The sequence below is a fragment of the Natator depressus genome, chromosome 5, assembly GCF_965152275.1.
Source record: "Natator depressus isolate rNatDep1 chromosome 5, rNatDep2.hap1, whole genome shotgun sequence".
Classification (NCBI taxonomy): domain Eukaryota; kingdom Metazoa; phylum Chordata; order Testudines; family Cheloniidae; genus Natator; species Natator depressus.
The window spans coordinates 86711207-86733875 of NC_134238.1; the positions used below are offsets into that span (position 1 = coordinate 86711207).

At 38.9% G+C, this 22669-nt stretch overlaps 1 protein-coding gene across 5 annotated transcripts in view; it reads left to right on the forward strand.

Annotated features, from left to right (window-relative positions):
- Positions 1 to 7220: 7220 nt before the first annotated feature.
- Positions 7221 to 22669, forward strand: part of CDC14B (cell division cycle 14B) — a 68345-nt gene continuing 52896 nt past the window's right edge. For 2 of the 5 annotated variants that reach the window (XR_012639590.1, XM_074953138.1), the window contains exons 1-4: positions 7221 to 7756; positions 8719 to 8812; positions 10113 to 10188; positions 16813 to 16905. Coding sequence is in view for 4 of the 5 variants with exons in the window: in XM_074953138.1 (XP_074809239.1) it covers positions 7711 to 7756; positions 8719 to 8812; positions 10113 to 10188; positions 16813 to 16905 (309 nt within the window). In the remaining variant the exon portion in view is untranslated. Of the gene's footprint in view, positions 7757 to 8718; positions 8813 to 10112; positions 10189 to 16812; positions 16906 to 21449; positions 21528 to 22069; positions 22200 to 22669 lie in introns of those variants that run through there. The other 3 variants (XM_074953139.1, XM_074953141.1, XM_074953140.1) reach the window with 3 other exon arrangements.

Genomic DNA, 22669 nt, shown 5'->3' on the forward strand with positions numbered 1-22669 from the left:
ACTGAAGATGGGTTCTGCTCGATAATGATCCAGAGCAGAACGGATTGATGCATATTCATTTTCATCATCTGAGTCAGATGCCACCAGCAGAAGGTTGATTTTCTTTTTTGGTAGTTCAGGTTCTGTAATTTCTGCATCTGAGTATTGCTCTTTTAAGACTTTTGAAAGCATGCTCCACACCTCTTCCCTCTCAGATTTTGGAAGGCACTTCAGATTCTTAAACCTTGGGTCGAGTGCTTTAGAAATCTCACATTGGTATCTTCTTTGCGTTTTGTCAAATCTGATGTGAATGTGTTTTTAAAAGAACATGTTTTAATCCGAGACTGCTATAACATGAAATATATGGCAGAATGTGGGTAAAACAGCACAGGAGACATACAATTCTCCCTCAAGGAGTTCAGTCACAAATTTTATTAACACATTATTTTTTAACCAGTGTCATCAGCATGGAAGCATATCCTCTGGAATGGTGACTGAAGCATGAAGGTGCATACAAATGTTTAGCATATCTGGCACGTAAATACCTTGCAACGCCGGCTACAAAAGTGCCATGCGAACGCCTGTTCTCACGTTCAGGTGACATTGTAAATAAGAAGCAGGCAGCAGTATCTCCCGTAAATATAAAAAAACTTGTTTGTCTTAGTGATTGGCTGAACAAGAAGTAGGACTGAGTGGACTTGTAGGCTCTAAAGTTTTACATAGTTTTGTTTTTGAGTGCAGTTATGTAACAAAAAAAATCTACATTTGTAAATTACACTTTCATGATAAAAAGATTGCGCTACAGTACTTGTATGAGGTGAATTGAAAAATACTATTTCTTTTGTTTATCATTTTTACAGTGCCAGTGTTTGTAATAAAAATAGTATAAAGTGAACACTGTACACTTTGTATTCTGTGTTGTAATAGAAATTGATATACAGTATCTGAAAATGTAGAAAAACATCCAAAAGTATTTAATAAATTTCAATTGGTATTCTATTGTTTAGCAGTGTGATTAATCATGATTAATTTTTTTAATTGCAGTTAATTTTTTTTAGTTAATCACTTGAGTTAACTGCGATTAATCAACAGCCCTACTTTGGAGTCCTTTTATTTAGGATGGGTGTCAATTTTGTTTACATTGAGAAATTTATTTCTACAGAGAAGTGCTGTAGAGTCTGCAATATACTCATGCTTTAATTCTGACTCTTTTTACTTAGGCTGTCACTTGGAATTTTCATTAAATATTCTGTTGGCTTAATATATGCATTGATAATTTCTATTTAAACAACATAATTCACAATTCTGTCTTAATGTTGTTGCATTACGAAGAAAACACAATTTTCTGGAATGATAGGAACACTTTTTTACTGAGACTTGTGTTTTTCACTGGTGTTTGTAAACATTTTTCAGTGACAGGTTTCAGAGTAACAGCCGTGTTAGTCTGTATTCGCAAAATGAAAAGGAGTACTTGTGGCACCTTAGAGACTAACCAATTTATTTGAGCATAAGCTTTCGTGAGCTACAGCTCACTTCATCAGATGCATCAGATGCATCCGATGAAGTGAGCTGTAGCTCACGAAAGCTTATGCTCAAATAAATTGGTTAGTCTCTAAGGTGCCACAAGTACTCCTTTTCATTTTTCAGTGAGTTTTTATTATAAATCTCTCTCATTACAGGAGAAGTATGTAATCATTTATCAGCATGACCTCACTTTCTTATGACTCTTTCTTTCAAAATCTTCCTTGATTTGAGAAAGTGGTTAAGGCTTTTTTGTCTAATCCAGTGCTGAAAGTGTGGGAACTCTGTTCTCTCAGATTTACATGTGTGTTACATGGGAGCAGCAGAGAACAGGGACTATATATTATTTTAGGGAAGGTAGGACCATGATTGTGGAACAGATCTCATCAGTCTGGGGAAAAATCCCTATTTATTTTCAAACAATGTGTTTAACTTTTTATATTTAATTTTAACCTGTGTCCTCATACTCTTGTTCAGAAAGTATGCTGATACTTGCTTTCTATCATGGTCACCAGTTTTATCATCTCTTGGCTTTGATTTCTGCAGTGATTAGTGAGTTCTTTATAATGTAAGATGATTGATTGAAAAACTTCAGTTTTATTTATATTAGTTTGGCATCACAGAGTGTTATACCTGTACTTTATCTATTGCATCTTTTTGAGAACTGCTAGGTTTAGAAAGAATTGTTTGGATTCTCAGAACCCTAACTTTTAATAAATATTGGTACATAACTCAGATCTGTAAAACACTTACTATTAGTACAGCAAATTACTCTCAGACTTTGTTCTTTATTATTTGGCGTATGCCGTCCAGTCAAGCCAACCCACACCATTCTTATCAACAATGTTCAAGGCATGAAGACCTCTAGGATAATACTAATCTTTATAATTCAGTATGAGCAAGACCATTTCAGATTTAAATAATTTAAGATTTGTTAAAGTCTGTAATATCTTTTTATATAAATACAGTCTCTTATGCATTTATATTCCGAGGGACTTGTTAGCTGCCTTACCATCAAGTTCAAGAACTTTCATTTTGTCAAAAGAACAAGTGTATCTTCACTCTTCAGACACCAGAATAATCTCTCTGGTAAGAACAGGCATGTTTACTTGCTATCCAATATTAAAGTGCTGCTGTGTATTAGCTGCCTGTTGAATTCAAAGTTCTGTCTATAAAGACTTTGACTTGCAGATCTCTACAGACATCAGGATTGTTGTGGGTGATGGAAAGGAGAATATTTTTAGGAAGTGCTATTCGTTCCTTTTCCAGAATCAAGTAAATAAGATCATGAAGAGGAAGCTGCTGGTATCCTGCTGATACCCTGCATAGATATTTTCACAGCTCATTGCCTGCTTGTAGAGACAAGAAATCAACCAGCCCTAGTCTTGCATCCCTCTGACACAGGATTAGCAAGCTCCCCTTAGCTTCTGCCAGTGTAAAATTAAGCTTTGTTTTTCATCACAATAACTTTCTTTTTTGTTGAAATAATGTATATGAAAAATAGTTTTCAAATTTGTTGTAAATAAAACAAAATGCCTGGCTTTTAACTTTTTTAAGATGCACGACTTTTTTATTTAAATAAGTGCAAGAAAACAAGTCCTTCTCCTGCAATCAGGACCCTTACAGAGCCCCACTGACTTAATTTCAGTTGTAGTAATTTCATAGTGTGTATAATAGTGCTGTTTAAAAACGGTAACAGGTTAATACTTGGTTATTGTAAAACAGAGCCAGAAATGCTTTTGAGGAAACCTGAATAAAATAGCTCTGTTGAGTAGTTTCTCATCCTGTTGACACTGTCATTGGGGCCAAAATACTCAACATTGTAGTGAGATAGCAGTCTGAGTAGGCAAAAGTAAATAACCTAATTCTGTTCTGAAATTATTTCATTTTATATTCCTTTCTTAAATTTTCCAGTAGGGAAAATGAACAATATGAAGTTTATTTGCAGTTTTATTGCAGAACAGTTGTTGTGAGTACTGACAGCTTCTCTGGGTGATGGCATTTAATTCACTTAGGTTTTATTTTGAGGCTGATGTGTAAATTAAGAATATCAAGCTTGTATTTCTTAATGTATTCTGCTGTTCTGAATATAGCAACAATTAAAATGATCCAAAGATAGCACTAAATAATAAAGGGGTAACCACCATTTAATAGTCCATGCATATTGTTCACCCATAATCTGAATCCCATTTCATATTAAACCATTATTCGGTTTAATATGAAACAGTGTTAAATGGGATTCAGGTTTTCGGTGAACAATATACACAGACAAACTGCTGTTTCTACTTTATTTTGCACTACTATTAGATTTTAATTACTTGAAAAAAAAAATCTGTGTTTTAAACAAATCATTGAGTCCTTTTTTTTGAATGGACATAAAGGGGGGGGGAAAAGCTAAGACAGCCAAATACTCTATTTTTATAGGTTGTCAGAAGCTGCTTACACTGTGTTCAGTAAGAAAAACAGCATTTGTAACGCCAATATTAGAGATTCTCCAGTCAGTCTTTCTTTTAGAATTGTTTGTGGTATGATCACAAAGTTTTTAGAATTAACATATTATGAGTTAATTTAGGCTTAGCACTCTAAGTGACTGCATTTAAATAAGGTAAAACTTTTCCCCCCCCTTTAATGTACAATGAAGGCCTAGTCTACGCTTAACTTTTGCTGGCATAGCTATGTCTGTCAAGGTGTGACTTATTTTTCCCTCATCCCTGACGGACATAGCTATGCGAGCAACTATCCTAGACGCAGTTATACCAGTAAAAAGTTGTATAGCTTATTTAATTCAGGGAACTAGTAGAACAAGTTTATACCTGCAAAAGCACTCTTTTATTGGTATAAATTGTATCTTCCCCAAAATTGACATTTAGCATAACTTAGGGAAGATGTAAGCACTTTAAAAGAATAATGTGATCAACATTTGATAGTGGATTTATTTTCTAGGCTAACGTAAGGGTTTGTTTCATAAGAACATAAGAACGGCCATAATGGGTCAAACCAAAGGTCCATCTAGCCCAGTATCCTGTCTTCTGACAGTGATCAATGCCAGGTTCCCCAGAGGCAATGAACAGAACAGGTAATCATCAAGTGATCCATCCGCTGTTGCCCATTTCCAGCTTCTGGCAAACAGAGGCTAGGGACACCATCCCTGCCCAATGGCTATTAGCCATTGATCCTCCATGAATTTATTTAGTTCTTTTTTTGACCCTTGGTATAGTCTTGGCCTTCACAACATCCTCTGACAAGGAGTTCCACAGGTTGACTGTGCGTTGTGTGGAAAAAATACTTCCTTTTGTTTGTTTTAAACCTGCTGCCTATTAATTTCATTTGGTAGTTTCATTTCATTAGTTCTTGTGTTCCAAAATGAAAGACCCACATTTTCAAACAGATGCCTATAGTTAGGCTCATTAGTTCATATTTATATACCTAAACAAGTGATTTGATTTTCAGAAATGCCAAATAACATATTTAGGGTGGGATTTTCAAAGAGGCTTAAGAGAGTTAGGCAACTAATGCTCACTGACTTTCTGCAGGACCTGGACACCTAACTCCCTATAGGCTCCCTTTAAAAACTTATCCTTATTTGCTAAATACAGACTCCAAAAACCTAATTTAAAACACCTGTTCTTTGGAAAATTTTGGCTGGAAGCTTTTATTTTGCTTGAGGAAATCCTACATTATTTCTTTTTTGCTGGTTGTTAGCGTGGTTGGTTGGTTGGCTGTTTTTTTAGGTTTTATTTTTTTAAATAAATTGTCTTTATGCATCAATAAATTGAACTGATATTCATCTAGAAACAAATCTGAGAGAACAAATGGACATAAGAGAACGGAGGCTGTTTCAGTCTAATTAATACATTTTTGGCTGCATTGCCAACTAAGCTTTGCAAACTAATTGAGTGAATCATTATGTTGTACTAGTCAAGAATTCTAACAGTGTCTGTGGATTATCATCATGAATGAGACAACTAAATCCTTTGGATTTTGTAGTTTTAAAATAAGTTCTAAAGCTGAGTAAAACAGATACTCTGCAAAGTTTTAGTGCAATTCTAAAATATCTTTTTAAGCATTGATTAATACCCGTGATATTAGTATGCAAACATATGGGTCTGAGCACTGCAAAAAATCTTGGCTGAGTGAAACAAGTCCTGAAAAAAATCTGTGATTTTGCTGCAAATCAGTTATGAAGCAAAAGTATTAAACTGCATTACCCACAGGATCGACGCGATAGTCTAGACGCGATAAATCGACCACCCAGCGTTCTCCCATCGACTCTGGTACTCCACCGGAGTGAGAGGTGCAGATGGAGTCGACGAGGAGCATCAGTTCTCGACTCACCGCAGTGAAGAGACTGCGGTGAGTAGATCTGAGTATGTCGACTTCAGCTATGTTATTCATGTAGCTCAAGTTGCGTAATTTAGATCGATCCCTTCCCCCTCCTATAGCCCAGGCCTAAACATTTGGCCTGCATATGCAAGAGTGGCAAAACTTGTATTGTGCATCATATCTTCATATTCTTTCTGCTAAAGTGTACGCACTTTTTGGGTGACATTTTCAAAAGAGACATAATCACATCGAGCTTTTGTAAATCCTGTTAGGTGCCTATTGCATCTTTAGGCACCTAACTATATTTTTTAATCTGGCACATGGGCTCCTAAATCATATGGATATCTTTGAACATTTTAACTCTTCTGGCTTGAAGATATCAAAAAAATGACTTGTCATTTATATATGGCTAGTGTTTAAAAATGCATATGCTATTCTGCTGTTCTGGAATAGTGCTTTTCACATTTGTGCATTTCACGGTTTCATTTGAGGATCAAAAATACTGGGGCTAACTTTGTACTCTCTGGTCAAATGTTGGCTTATACATTCCTTTAGTGCAGTTTCACAACACAACTAAAGATTTTAATGAGGCTACAGTAAATGAAGATTTTTAGCTCAAGATGCCCCTTCTCCCAATTCCAACATGGCTCTTCCCTTTCACGTTTCCTTCCACTCTTCTGGGAGTGTAGTTTAGGCCTGCCACTCACAGAAAAAGTTAGGAACTGGAGCAACTCCTCCTCTCTATCATGGGGAACGGGAAGGTTAGCTATGGTTCTTTTTGTAACCTGTCGATGCTGCTCCTTCAGGTGGCCACTGAAGAGCAACCATGAGGAACAAGGCCCACCCTCAAACCACGGAATGGGGGGGGGGGTTCCGTTTCTTTTTGGACTCTTATCACTGTTTTGAGCGGAGCGAAAATGGCTTATGAGTAGTTTAATGTCTTTAACAATAGCCGCACCTTCGTTGTGTTTGCAAGGCCCTGGGCTTAGGGACTTTGAGCACGCCGCTTGCAGGGGACACCAGAGGGGCCACAACACTCTGAGAGGTGCGCTGCAGGCAGATGCCCAGCTGGCAGCGCGGTGGGTTGATAAAGGGGCTATAGTCACACCGTAAATGTGGGGGGACAGGCCCTCGTTTAAAAATAACACTCAAGGAGCGGGCTGCTGTCCTGCGCTGGGAAGGGGACAGCGCTCCCCGGGTCACAAGCGCAGTCCCTTTAAAATACCAGTAGCCCCTGTGCCGCAGGCGCTTTGCGAGGCGGAGCGGTCTCTCCTCCAGCCACAGCCCGCGGGGTGGGCCTTCCCCTCGTGAGTTGTTTTCTCCGTACGCCGGAGAGGAGAGGAGCGGCGCCCCCCGGGCCCGGCTGCGCCGCCTGCCGGCTAATGCTGCTGCGATGGGAGGACTCGCTGGCGAGCTCTGTGCTCACAGCCTGCGGGGGCAGCGATTGCCGAGGCTTGCGCGCCGCGCTCGGGTTTTCTCCCCGGCTGGGGCTGGGATTTGTCTTGTGGGCGCATCAGCCTCGTTCGGGCCCGAGGACGCTTCTGTTTGAATGCCCGTAAGGCAGCTTCCGGAGCTGGAAAGTCTTTCTCGAGGAAGGGGACAGATGCGGGCCGAGCCCGCCAGCCGCTGGCGACCCACCTCTGGCCGTGGTGCCTGCTGAAGGAGCGCGGGAGGCGGCTGGCCGGCGGGGCCCAGAGCAGACACCCCGGGGCTCACGCCGCATTTGGATGCGCCTTGAGGCGAGGCTGCCCTTTAATCTTTAAAACTCTGCAGGGAGTGGCGCTTTCGTTTCCTTAGCGCTGTCAGACTCCAGTGACAAACGCAGCAGGCTGTTTGCGGGCTCGGTAACATTGTGGGGGCTGGCCCCCTTTTCAGTGTTTGTAAGTGATGAGCGTCAGAAAGGAATCGCGCCCCTCTGTGGAGTTCATCAAAGGTGAGCAACTTAAAATGCCAGTTTAAGTGATTTTTTTCGTCATTGGTTTGTTAAAGAAACAAGTTTTCGAAACTCGTTTTGCAATCGTGCATGTGATCAAGGGGCAGGAACTTGTACTGCACCGCTTTTGTCGCGTTCGCTTCTTTGAAACAAAACGCGTTTTCTTTTGTTGGAACTATGATGAATTAACGTAAAGTGGATTTGGAAGGCAGTAGACAGCAGCTGTCTGTAACTTCCTGGCCTTTTTCAACCTGTTGATATTTTACCTAAGTTAGTTAAAAGTTAATATAAGTAAATCACTGATTGCGTAACAAATGCATGTGCATTGTCAAACAAAGAACTCTCAGGAAGAATCCAAACTTGAGACCTTCTTTTTCTATTGTCGGTTATCAAATTTTACTGTGCTTCACTTTCCTCTTTTGGTAACGTTTACACTCTCCTCCCACCTTCACCCGCACACCCCTAATAGACTCAAAATATCTTGTTTTATATTCCTGTAATAAGAAGTGTCCAGGTCATTTTTTGTGTGTGTGGCTGGTTGGTTGGTTGGTTGTTTTCTGATTTCAAAGAGCCAGATTTGCTCCTCTCTGAATTGTAGTAGTCAATAGACGTGTGTGTATATAGACACACACAAAGTCTCCCAAATCAGCTATGGGAGGGCACTCTGGTTATCCTCTGAACAACTTGTTTGCCAAAGGAAAACCACAGTGAGCTTTTGACTAAATTACAAGTAAGTTTTAAACTGTTTGGTAACCAAAACCTAGCCTTTGAACTTAATCATTGTCTTCCTTGTTGTCTAGTGCCTGAAAAATAATGTCCTCTAATCTGGAAACCCTGAAAGGAAAATTTGGTACTAAATTGTGACCATTTAAAGTTATTACATTTAAGAGCAACATTTCAGGTTTTCTGTGGAAATTTGTAATGTTAAGGGTAGTATTAGTTTAAAATCTCTTGCATTTCAGGTCGCCTTTATTTTGCAATTCTCTGCCAAAAACCAAAGAGTGGTGTTGCAAATACACATTATTTCTGCATAGATGATGAACTTGTATACGAGAAGTAAGTACAGTCCTTATTCTTGTATTCTACAGAACGTTGCCGTAAATTGGTAAGAAAAGCACTAATAAGCAAGTGATGTAATTCTTATTCTGTTTTTATTAGCGGTAGTTAAAACTTCTATACTGATTACAGAAGTTTATGTATGGAGTTTATTCTCAAAACTAGTGTACTAGTCCCAGCTAATTTCACTTGCAATGGGACTTTATACGTGAGAGGGCCTGGTGGCTCCCCACCAATTTCTGTCTTGAAAAATTTCAGAACCTTTTTGTTTCTTTCTTATACCTTATTCCTACTGGAAGATATCGGAATACTTTACAAGATAAAAACAATTTAGAAGCATTAACTGAAATATTTAGCCAGAAGGAATGTTTCTAGTTGCCGAAATACCAGGGGTAAAATATGTAAACTTCCTAGAATAATAGATGGGTCAAAACCTGGCAGTTGCTGACTCAGCACTTCATGACCCGAGCATAATAGCTACATTAATAGCTACAGTGAACTGCATCGGTCTTTCAGATAAGACCTTGACTTTTTTTTATTATTTATTTTTATGATACTCTGCGTGGATATTAAAGATCCCTTAGTACTTTTGAAAAAAAATAAGAGTATCTTAGTTAAAAATTTCTATGCTCACCTTACCCAGGTTGTGATGTTTTGTTTGTTTTCTGTATTTCAGTGGGGCTCTGTATACACAGTGGTAGAATGTTGTGAGGATTAATGAGTAAATATATAAATAATGTGAATCTGATAGCTTTTAAACATAGTGCCAGCAGAAGATTTTGGAATTAATTAATTAACCTTGTTTTTGAATGGTGACAGGTTTCAGAGTGGTAGCCGTGTTAGTCTGTATCAGCAAAAAGAATGAGGAGTACTTGTGGCACCTTGGAGACTAACTTATAAATTTGTTAGTCCCTAAGGTGCCACAAGTACTCCTCGTTCTTCTTCTTTTTGAAGGCATGTTTTTGCACTGTCGTTAAAATCAAGAGTTCCTAACGTGATGCCAAAAAAGTTATCTTACTGTGAGCTTTCAAAAGTTTGCTCACTTAATCATTTCATTGACCTTTTAGGAGGTCTTGTGTGGAGAAGAAAGTAGAATAAATTTAAAAAATAAAGTTTTAAAAGCTGATGAAATACTACAGAACTATACTTACGGTATGCAGGATGGCAATTTCAAGAAGTTGTACCGAATTTAATGTGTGCATTAATTATTAGTTTTTATGTGGTGCATGTGGATTTCTTTAAAATTATTTCTACAAAACATGTACAAGCAAAATGTTTTCTTTCTTTCCCTCCCCACAAGCTTCTACGCAGATTTTGGACCTCTCAATCTGGCAATGGTTTACAGATATTGTTGCAAGCTAAATAAGAAATTAAAGGTAAAAACTGTTTTGTACCAAATAGACATAAAATATTGGAATTGGCCCATTTGTAAAAATGGTGAGGTGAAAAAATGTTCCTTGTTTGAGAAATATCTTCAAATTGATATGTGGATTGCCATTCAGGCTTGTGTTTTGGATGTGTACACACTAAACTGTATGTAGTATATATTTGTGTTCTCAGATTTGGTCAGATTATATTTTCGGGCGGGTGTGTGGGGTGGAGGGAAAAGACAGAGAGTGAGGGATGTAAGAGGAGGAGAACTATTTGCCTTTAGGACATAGTAGTTGTACAGTAATTATTGTGAAACTGCAACTTCTAAGTATTGGTACTGTTAGAAACAACTAGAAGAACTCTTAGTGGGCAAAGGTCTCTTTCTGTAGAAGGCCCCCTCCTCTGGAATTCAGTCTCCTTGGAAATCTGCCAAGGTCTAGTGAGTTTCAGGGCTCAATGAGAGACATATTTATTTGATTTGACTTCTGTTTGATTTGTTTTAATTTGATTTTTTAAATTTTTTGATTTTTTTAATTTTTTGGTCTTCACAACATTTCTATAGGGAGCCACATTTGCTTTTTAAAAGTATATTCAGGGCTCACTCCTGCAAGGTGACTGAGCACCCTTACTCATGCAGTTGAGGTAGGGTGACCAGATAGCAAGTGTGAAAAATCAGGACAGGAGTAGGGGGTAATAGGTTCGTATATAAGACAAAGCCCTGAATATTGGGCCTGTCCCTATAAAATCAGGACATCTGGTCACCCTAAGTTGAGGTAACTTGCTATGTCTGAGGAGGCGCTCTGTACCTTTCAGAATTGGGCTCTTGGTAGATGTTATGTTTTATAGTATCTCTATAAATCGAAATAATGAAGTCTTACATTTTCTATATCAATTCAAGTTATCCAGTGCAAGTTTGTCAACCTCTAACAGAGGTTGGAGTACAAAACGTGTTAGGCAAATAAAAATCTTACTAAAATTCATATGCTCTTTGCTTGTTCAAAAGCCCATTAGTCAGATTTTGAAACCCTACACTGAACTGTGAAAACTGGAAGTATGCAATACAATATGTCTTTAACGGAAAATCTTGGCATTTTGTGAATGTTCCTTGCTGTCTAGCACTGGTGTCAAGCTGTCTGCTTCAGATTCATTGTGCCAAATACACTACAATGGGTAGTTTTGCTTAGCCGTGAGAATTTGCCCTGATTTTGCTTGAAAATTATTCCACAGAAGTTTCTGTATTGTGATTTATTTTTAAATGGGTTGGTTTGTGAGAGCAATATACTTGAATGCTAGATGTTTTAAAGGGATGTTCAGTGCAGAACTCATTCTACACTGATCGTAGTGATATCTGAGTGACTTGTTTCACTTTTAAGCATTGTGGTATTTTTGGCTAACAGAATGGGCTGATAAGAGAAATCGTTCGTTTGTAGTGCACATTTAAAATATATTGCCATCACTTCATTAGTAAGGTTGTAATTTTCTATTGAAAATCAAGTTCCGTCTCCCCTCAAACAAGGTATATCATGGAGTTGGATGGTGGTTTATCAAAATTTGAGGTGATTCAAACACAAGTGGTTTCTGATTTAGGACTTTAAAAATATGGATGTAATTCATATTTTGAAAATTATTCTAAGGTTTCTGATCAAGCTATATCACAGAAATAGCTTGCAGTAAAAATTTAGACTATTTTGAAAATTTTACCCAAAATCTTGTCAAGGACCCTTGGCTATCTCCCTTTTGAAACTGGGACTGGGGTGCTTATGAAAATTTTTATCTCTAGTGTATAGGACTATGATTGGTAAGTGAAAAATGTTGGAGTAATTTCATATAGCTATTTTGAAATCTCATACGGGTCCTAGTAGAGGTTTAAAAACATTGCTAAAGTTCTGATACTCTATAGAACCCTCCCTTTCAGTGCATAGCTTCAAAATATGAATTTGTAATGGGAGTTATTGTGTTTATGGCTACTTTTTCTAACTTTATGGGGGAAATCCCAGAATTCCTATCTCACTTGTTGTCATCACTGGTGTTGCCTCTTGCCTGCCCATATCCTCCAGTAACAGCCACCCAGAGCTGCTGTTTCAGTTTTTGTTTCTAGTGGTGTTCATTTTTTCCTTCATTCACTTTCAGGGGTGGGTAGAGGCTGCAGTATAATCTTAATCTCCTAAAATTTCTTTCCTATACCCATTCTAGACTTCATGGCATTTATCAGCAGTGCCACCAGTAGAAACTGACAGCATTCTCTATCAGTATGTGAGCCAATACAGTTACCCTTTTCTATGCCCCCAATGTCCATAAACTTTCCTTGGAGTGAAAGTTTTGCTGAAGGGGAGGGAGGAATGTCTCCTCCAGCCAGGCAGTTTAAGAAATACTGGGAACATATTTGTGTAAACGGGAAAAGAGAGAGGAGCAGTGCCTGCCTCTGAGTCATGGGCAATAGCAGCAGTAGGCCGGTCTCAGCAGGTCTGATAGACTTAAATTTTGCCAAAATACTCGGATGCAGGGAAGCTTCAGACTGCTAGCCATAAATCATCTTATAGCCCTTGTTCCATTGAGTTGGAGAATCCAGTCTACATTATTCAACGTCTGTTATACTTACTGATTGTAATAGAGCACATACTTCTAACTTCCTAATAAAATTCACAGTATTGCCAACTCCACAAGCTCTAAAACCATTAGACAGACAAAAATATTCATATGACTAGTTTAAAAAAGCAAGATTTTTTTTTTTAAACTTGCATTGGATTTATGATTTGTTTTCAGATATTTGAAATAGTGGATGGAATTGTCCCTATTTGTGTTTGCATATTTCAGATGGGAATTCCTAATGTGTAATAAATACAAATTGGGAGACCTTCTTTTCTTTTTGGCTAATAGGTGGGGCTAATCCCTTCCCAAAGTATTGTCCTAGGCTCCCTGCAGCTCCCACTGTCCAGTGGGCACTACCCTGCCTCATGCTGTGCATTCTCTGGACTCCCTCCTCCCTTCAGGATATCAGGATTGCTAATTCCAAGTGTTCAAAAATCATGGGTCTGTCCCCCCCCTCCACCTGCCAAATGATGAGCTTTTAATGAGTAAATTTGGGGTAGTTTGTTCTTGTGTCCTGGCTTTGAGCCTTTAGGGTTCACGTGTTCAAGGTTTTCTCCATCACCTAGAAACTTTTTTTTTTAAATGAAAAGCTGAGTGTCTAATGTAATTTTTAGACTAAAAGAGCTTTAAGAGAACCCCCTGAAATATCCCAAGACTTGCAATTAAAATAGTGAGAATTAGCAACTCGGAGATACTGCCCCTGCCCAGCTCCCTGTCCTTCCCTCTGTCCCCATGTATTGCCCACACACAATTTCTCTCCATATAGGATTTTGATGGTGGGAGACAGAAAGGAGGAGAGAGTGCAACTGGGCTACAGTCTACACCCGACAGGCTGGAGAGAAGGGGATGTGGGGACACATACTCCTTGAATCCTTTCTCCCTCTGCCCATTGCTCACCATTGCTACTCTAACTGTTGGTGGGTAGGAGCTACATGTTGGTCCCGATCCAGCTCCCTTTTTCTTTGCCTGTCCTCATGGACTGCTGCACCTGTACTCTGCACGGACAGCAAAAGCAGAGAGGAGTAAAGACTCTGAAGAAGGTAGCAGTCTGTTGGGATCCTGGAGATGGGCGGGTGGAGCCCGCCCACTACTAAAGGACCGCCCTCAGCCTAAGGGGAAGATCCACAAGGTCCGGGATCTCAGTTAAATATGGGGGACAACTAAAGATATAACAGGGACAGGAGTGAGGTTACAGGGCTAAATGAAGGGAACCCGATAGGGACACCAAGCAGAGAACCCCGGACAGCACCCGCTGTTCTTCGAAGGTGACAAGGGAGCCAGTGGATGCTGCCCAGAGGAACTCTGCCGGGATGTGTGAGACCAGGGAGGAGTGGAAGTCAGCCCCACAGTCACAGAGCACCCCCTCATCTACCATCCTCTTCCTGGTGGTGTAAATGGCTACTTTGGCTAGTGCCAGGAGGTGGTTGATGAGGAGATCTCATGACTTAGTGGGGCCACAGATAGTGTGTGCAAAGATGAACAAGTGTGGGGAGAAGTGCAGCCAGAACCACAGCAGGAGGTTCTGGAGGAGCCGGAATAGGGGCTGCAACTGAAGAAGGCAGCAGTTAGAGCAGCAGCCTCTGCTGGTAGCAGCTGGGACTTCAACCTATTGCCTGCAGCTTAGGCTCTCAGCAGCTGTCTCTGGTGGATGCAGCCAGAATTTCAGCATGAGTTTCAGCTCATGTAGAAATTGTGAGCTGCCAGGAACTTGTGAAAAGGCAATGTTAATGCTGAAAAATGAGACTAATGGGACTAATGAGAATGAACTGGCAGCACGGGATTCAAATACCACATTAGAAGAGAGGAGGAGATTGGGCAAGTATGCAGGGCAGGAGTTAAAGTTGGTTGTGGAAACATACGTTTGAATTTTTGGAGTTTTTGAAAAATATTTACTTGTATGTCTGTTTTAAATTATTACAAATTTCTAATTTTTCAATATAACATTTAATATCAGTGTTGAAATAGTTAAAATAACTGAAGAAAATACCACCAAAAAGAACACAGTAGCTTTTCCCTTCATCATAAAATTACTATTTTTCATAATGAAAATTATTAGGGCTGTCGATTAATTGCAGTTAACTCACGTGATTAACTTAAAAAAATTAATCACAATTAAAAAAATTAATAACAGTTTTAATTGCACTGTTAATAGAATACTAATTGAAATTTATTAAATATTTTTAGATGTTTTCTACACTTTCAAATATTTTGATTTCAATTACAACACGAAACACAAAGTGTAGAGAGCTCATTTATATTATTTTTATTACAAATATTTGCACTGTGAAAATGATAAACAAAAGAAATAGTATTTTACAGTTCACCTCATACAAGTACCATAATGCAATCTCTTTATCGTGAAAGTGCAATTTACAAATGTAGATTTTTTTTTTTTTATGTAACTGCACTCAAAAACAAAACAATGTAAAGCTTTAGAGCCTACAAGTCCACTCCGTCCTACTTCATGTTCAGCCAAACAAGTTTATTTACATTTACGGGAGATAATGCTGCCTGCTTCTTATTTACAATGTCACCTGAAAGTGAGAACAGGCATTCACATGGCACTTTTGTAGCCACAGTTGCAAGGTATTTACATGCCAGATATGCTAAACATTCATATGCCCCTTCATGCTTCAGTCACCATTCCAGAGGACATGCTTTCATGCTGATGACACTTGTTTAAAAAAAAAAAATGCATTAATAAAATTTGTGACTGAACTCTTTGAGGGAGAATTGTATGTCTCCTGTTCTGTTTTATCCACATTCTGCCATATATTTCATGTTATAGTAGTCTCATGTAATGACCCAGCAGATCTTCATTTTAAGAACACTTTCACTGCAGATTTGACAAAATGCAAAGAAGGTACCAATGTGAGATTTCTGAAGATCGCTCCAGCACTCGATCCAAGGTTTAAGAAGTGCCTTCCAAAATCTGAGAGGGATGAGGTGTGGAGCATGCTTTCAGAAGTCTTAAAAGAGCAATACTCAGATGCAGAAACTACAGAACCCAAACCACCAAAAAAGAATATCAACCATCTGCTAGTGGCATCTGACTCAGATGATGAAAATGAACATGCGTCAGTCCACTCCGCCTTGGATCGTTATCAAGCAGACCACCTTCAGCATGGATTCATGTTCTCTGGAATGGTGGTTGAAGCATGAAGAGACATATGAATCTTTAGCTCATCTGGCACGTAAATATCTTGCAGCACTGGTTACAACGGTGCCATGTGAATGCCTGTTCTCACTTTAAGGTGACATTGTAAATAAGAAGTGGGGAGCATTATCTCCTGCAAATGTAAACAAACTTGTTTGTCTGAGTGACTGGCTGAACAAGAAGTAGGACTGAGTGGACTTGTAGGCTCTAAAGTTTTACCTTGTTTTATTTTTTAATGCAGTTATTTTTTTGTACATAATTCTACATTTGTAAGGTCAACTTTCATGACCGATTGCGTTACAGTACTTGTGTGAGGTAAACTTAAAAATAATATTTCTTTTGTTTTTATAGCACAAATATTTGTAATCAAAAATAAATATAAAGTGAGAATTGTACACTTTGTGTCCTGTGTTGTAATTGAAATTAATATATTTGAAAATGTAGAAAACATCTAAAAATATTTAAATAAATGGTATTCTGTTGTGGTTTAACAATGCGATTAATCGCTTGACAGCCCTAAAAATTATATTTGAAATTTTGTAAAAATGTTCACTCTGCCACTCTCATTTAGAATGGCTTAACATGGTGCAGTGTAACTAGGTTTTCAGCAGACTTGATGCTTTGTTATCGACCATTACACTGAAACCCTGATCCTGCCTGGATGCTGAGCGCTTCTCAGGATTGAAAATGGAAAAACACATTTGATCATAACTTAACCAGAAAGGCATTGGAATTAATTTTGGAAATCTTATTTCCAATGAGGCCAATTTCTGTGTGTAGTTGGCTGTTCTGCTGCAGTGATTTCAAACTTATTTTTATCAGGCTATGCAGATTTATGTTCAAAGTGCCAAATTATAACCCTGTTGTTCATTTCTTGATGCAGTCATTTACATTGATAAGGAAGAAAATAATTCATTATACTGGCTTTGATCAGAAAAAACAAGCAAATGCTGCATTCCTCATAGGCTCTTACGCAGTAAGTATTTAACCTTTTACCATAAATTGAATTGCTACGTTTTGTTTTTTATCATTTTCCCATATGCAGTCCTTAAAATACGAAGAATGATACTTCCCCCCCTTATTTTAAAAAGTGGTGCTGGAGAGGGCTAAGAGTTTGACTTCCTGGTGTTGCTCTTGACATTTTTCTTTACTATATAGAGATTACCCAAACTTTTTTTTTCCCAACAAAGTGATCGATGTGACAGGAAAGGCCCCTAAGAGATTTTTATTCCTTTGCTGCACAAAAATCTTCTGGGTGGGTGTTTCTAAAATCCCTTAGCTGATATAGGTGCACAAATCCTATAAATTCTTTTAAAGTTGCTTAGGTTTTTTTGGAAAATGCACCTTCTGTCTTTTATTGCCAATATTTAATTTTTTTAAAGAAAATTGGCTAATTCTTGATACTTTATCGTATTTCATCCTTTTTGTAAAGCCCAAATACCACCAAATGTTTTATTTCTGAGTTTATATGTTGGGAAATATATCTTCTTCTCCAGCCTATCCCTTTCCTGACACAGGCCAGGGATGGAACTTAGGGGAAGGAAGAAAAAGCCTTATGTGGTGTGCTCAGAAGGGATATAATATCCAGGGGTGTAGAGGGGAATGTAGATAGAGTGCCTGAAGATGCACTGAGTCAGGTGCTTGGCGATGTAGGGAAAAACCTAATAACTGATTGTGTTCATATTGCTCAATCTCTCTGAAAGACTAAGTTTGAAGCAGTAACCTCAGAAATGTGTAGTGAAGGTCTAAAATGCAGAATGTTTGAAATGTAAAGATGCAACAGACTGTAGATTGTTAACATTGTGGTATTTTACTTGCGTTGCAGCTTGACTGCACTTGACTTTTTTTCATTTCTCTTTGAGCATTGACTAAAAATAAAGAATGGGGTGAAGGACCTGTGCTCTTCATCTTACTGGTGACTTGAGAGGGGGTTTAGAGTCCATACAGCCCTGAGTCATTCCCCTTTAAGAGCTCTGGAGGGCTATAAAGCTCCTGTGTTTCTGAGTGTTTCCCTGCTGCTGGTTTGTGTTATGGAGTAGGTCTGTTTCCAGCTCCCCACGGTCTTCCTGTTGCCTGTTCTGCTGTACTTTTATAATGTCAAAATCTTCATTTATATGTGACAATTTCTTTCAACTGAAACCTCCAAGTGTTTAGAAATGTTACGTTCTCATTGCAGCATTCTGAAACTGAATGGAAATATGCAACATATTTTGCTTCAGCTTAATTGTTTGGAGTCAAGATACTAAAGCAACTGATTGGTCACAGTTTTTAAGCAAGAAAAAAAAACAATCCTTAGAAGTAATTTGTAGGCCAAATTACTCTGTAGGCCAAAAAGTAAATGTGGACTGCTTTTATTATAGAATGTTCCTTTTCTTTTTTGTCCTGTGTGTAGTACCATGGCATCAGCATAGCCATGGTCATCCTATGCAGAACCCAAAATGCAGAAATAATAAATAATCAGTGGCAGAGTAATCCATGATTTTAGTAACTTGTCGTAAACTACCTTTTTAAAATTAACTTTTAACAGTCCTGCTCCTGATCATCCATTCAGTTTTCCTGCCATGGCACCATACACCGGAGCACACAGTTGGAGGGGACTGTTTGTATAAACCTGCATAAATACATAGGGCCATATTTTCTCCTCCCACTTGGATACTGGTGGGGAGGCCACTGATTACTCCTGATGGAATTCTTCACCAAAAAATTAAAAATTCTGCACACGATATTTTAAAATTCTACATATTTTATTTGTCAGAGTAGCACAATATAATCACACCAGTTCAATTATTTTGGTAATTTATTTCAAAATACCTGCCAACAAGTATGTCCGTAACAATATGGACAACAAAAAAGATTCAGGAAATGTTTTTTGACAAATAGATTACTTAGTAGGCATATTAATATATAACTTTGAGTAATAATTCATTTAAACTACAATACAGACACATATTTCCTGCATCCCTCAGAAACAGTACAAAGGCTTAGGGGAATCAATGGTAATGGAGGAGCTGAGCAAGAGGGAAGCAATTGCTGGAAAGGAGCCTGGTAGTGAACCTGGAGGGTTGTTGGATGTGGGTGGGAGAAGTATGGAACAGGTTTTTTTGGGGGTGGAAGGGATTGTTAGGGAGTTGGGGAGCCTCCCACGTGCAGACCCTGTCTGACCCCTAGTGTCTCCCATTCAGTCCAGCACATCTCCCCGCATCCCCATGTGGCCCTACATCCCCGTTCAGCCACCCCATCCCCACTCCCATTCAGCACCCGCCCCACTCTGTCCCCAGCACTATCCCTTCTAAGCCCCAGTCTGTGACCTCCCAGCATCCCCCTGTGCCCCACTCTGTCCCCACCCCCCATTTCCCATGCCTTCTCACCTGGCCCCGCAGGCAGGGTGCTGTGAGGAACCCAGCCTCTCCTCCCTATTGGCTGCTGACTGCTACTGTCAGTGAGCTGGCTGCCCTCTGTTCTGGTGCCACAGCAGCGCATGGTGGGCGAAAGGCATAATTGCAGTGCCTCTCAGGCAGAGTGTGTTTTCTGCAGAGAAAAATAATCTGTGGGGGACGTGAATTCTGTTCATGCGCAGTGGCGCAGAATTCCCCTAGGAGTAACAGATAAAGAGAATACTGCCTCTGGGGATATCTCCTTACCCACTAACCCCATAGAAGATCTTCCATGGAGAGCTAGATTTGTGGACTGAGAGAGGGTTATGTGAAGATCATCCACACATTGCAGAACTGTACCCCCAAAGGCAGACCTGTCATTAAACTACCCAGACATTCATACGTGGAGTCCCCCTCAGGTCTTTCCATTGTCTGTAGTGGGAACTGAATCATGCTTTAAGAGAAAAATGGCTTAGAAACTGCTCCAGTATGTATGGTACATATATATTCAGAGAGATTTATTTAATTTGTAAAATATTTTGTGCTGCTTTTATTTCATTAGGGAAATATATGTATTTAAACATGTATTTATTTGAATTAAACTTACATGAGTTTAAGAAACTAGGCCCCAGTGCTTAGAATAATGTAAGTTCTTGTCTCTGGTAGTCAATAGTATATTCAGTTATTGGGCAAAATTCTCTAAAGCTCAGTACAGGGAAGTGTAAATGGAATGAATGAAAAATTTAAGTTTGTATGTATATTTAAGCTTTCCAGCCGATTGGCCTATCACTTTCACTGTTATGTTGAAGATCTGGGTTTAGTTTCTTGCTTCCTGGGCTGTCAAGATTGTGAGTCCTTCATGACATTTTGACTTCTGTCAATTGAGTGGTATTAGATGCCTGAAGGGATCTCATTTCTACAACCCGCTTCTGTTCCAGTTCTGGAAACATATTGGCCACACTGCAGATTGGGGAAAGGAGGAGTTTGGGTGGGAAGCAGGTGAAATTAGATAGGGGAGGAAGTCATCAGAGATGCAACAGTGAAATGAATAGTGCTGTGTTTTTACTCTATGGGATGGAGAAGAATACAAACCAAAATGTGTTAAATTGTTACACCAATTTGCTGTTAAATAAGTCTGTTCTAAAATACAGAAATTAAAAAGGGTTTTTTTATTCTTCATGAGAAAGATGAAGGTTCTTATCATTTCACACTTCTTGCCAGTTCAAAAGAATAGAATTGAATTAACTGCAGCTCGAAAGACTGTCTCTTCTGTTGGTCCAGTAAAAAATATTACCTCACCCACCTTATCACTATCAAATAGAATAGTCCCTTGTAACTAGGATTTTAAAACTGTTGTAGCTCTTAATTTGGAGGGTTACGGGGAACATTTTGGGGCCCATTTTAAGACTTACTTTTAGGGGAATGATCACACTTAAATGTGTTAATTTTAAGTAATCTCTTTTTAAGATAAGCCATATCGCTGTATATGTGCTAAATAAAAATTGTTTATCACACAAAGACTTTCCTGTTTTAGGGAACGGTACTGACATTGAAGTTTTGCTCTTTTTTTTAACACTCATCTGTATAAAACGTGAGGTAGCTCCCCAAGTTTATAATGCAATAAATGTAAAATAATTAGTACTCCTCAGAGCCTGTCTGTCTAGGAACAATCAATAGTAAGCATTCAAGTGATACATCAGTACTATTAACTTGAAAGCCTCTTGTTTTGAAACCTGTTTGTCCTTAACGTTGCAACGATCAATAATTTGTTGCATCGTGTAATCCTTGTAACGTCCACTTAAGCAAATCAAGGCATACCATAGCAACATTTGTCATTGAAGTGAGGTGAGCTATACCGTTCCTGACTTTCTAAAGTAATTATGAAAGTCCTAGTTAACTATTGTGAGGCTGAGAGACTGAGGTCAATGATTTGGTGTATGAGCAAAGGCTGTTCCAACTCTTTTCTTCACCATTATGTTTTTTTAATATTTTACCCCCCCATCCCTTTTAATTTAACAACTTTTTTCCCCTCTAGTTTCCGAATGGGCCATCCAGCCTAAACACTTCTTTTTGTATCTACTGCTTTCTTCCAGGTGTGCCTCATGTGCCAGCCAGGCCTAACTCAAGCAGCCAGAGCTCTTCAATGTAACATGATCTTCAAGATAAAAAGCAAAGTTTCTTTGTTTAAACAAACTCCTTTAAGATCCCAAATCTATAACAAAATGTAAGTGTATTTCTATCACTACATTTACTCTGTTGGTGATTTGGAATCTTAATCCCTTTTATTTCTGGTCCTACCCTGCACTTTCTGTAATGTCACAGTCTGTTAAATTGTCATTGAAGTGATCAAAATACACCAGCAGGGATACAAGCTTCTGACCATATGAGATTGGGATGTATCTCACATGATCAGCAGCACAGAACATGTATCTTACTCAAACACAGAGGCTGGGGGCTAAAAGTATTTGGTTTAATTATTTAAAAACAAAGCCAACTTTGTGTCATCCTTAAGGCAGAACTGTCTTTATCTGGAAGCAATCTACATTATTTAGGCCTTACTGTTCTACCAAACAGAGATTCCTTGAGATGATCTATAATGTCTCTAAAATGGCTTCTTTTGATCCTCACCAGAACTTAAGTGTGGATGGAGAAAGCCTCCTTCTTCCATCTTTATTGTGTCTGTACTCAATAAACCAAATTTAACCTCCTCCCTAATTCCTATCTCCCTTTGCTGCATTAACTTAGTAACAGTGTTTCTTTTCTCAGGCTTGGCACTAATTATGTACTTGGAGGGCAACCCTCCATGGGTACCGCCCCAAGAACTGCTGTAATTCAGGTCACCTTCTCCAGGACTCATCTCTGTACTTTGTCTATTTTCTCATCTTCTTTCTTCAGGGTAAGCAGTGTTTCCTTCACCAATTCTGATCCATGGTGCTATTCTGTTTTTGCTATCTCAATTTGAAAATGCCACACCTAGGAAAAACAGTATTTTGGAGAGAAGGAGGGAGCTGCCGAAGCAATAGCCCTTCTGTTTGTGATACTCAGTGCTCAGCTCCTCATTTAGTGTTTGCACAGTGATTAATCTTTGACTAAGGCTATATGGGGTGTATGTGGAAAGGAATTGACAGCAGTATATTTTTGGAGGGAGGACGTATAAGACTCCATTACTTATCCTTCATTTAAGCAAAACCTGCCTTGAGTCTTGTCTTTCTCCTTCAGAATTCGCCCTTTACAACATTTCCCTATTCTGACTTATTTTAAAAGGTTGTAGAAAAACTGTTACCATAACTAGCATTCACAGGTTTCAGAGTAGCAGCCGTGTTAGTCTGTATTCGCAAAAAGAAAAGGAGTACTTGTGGCACCTTA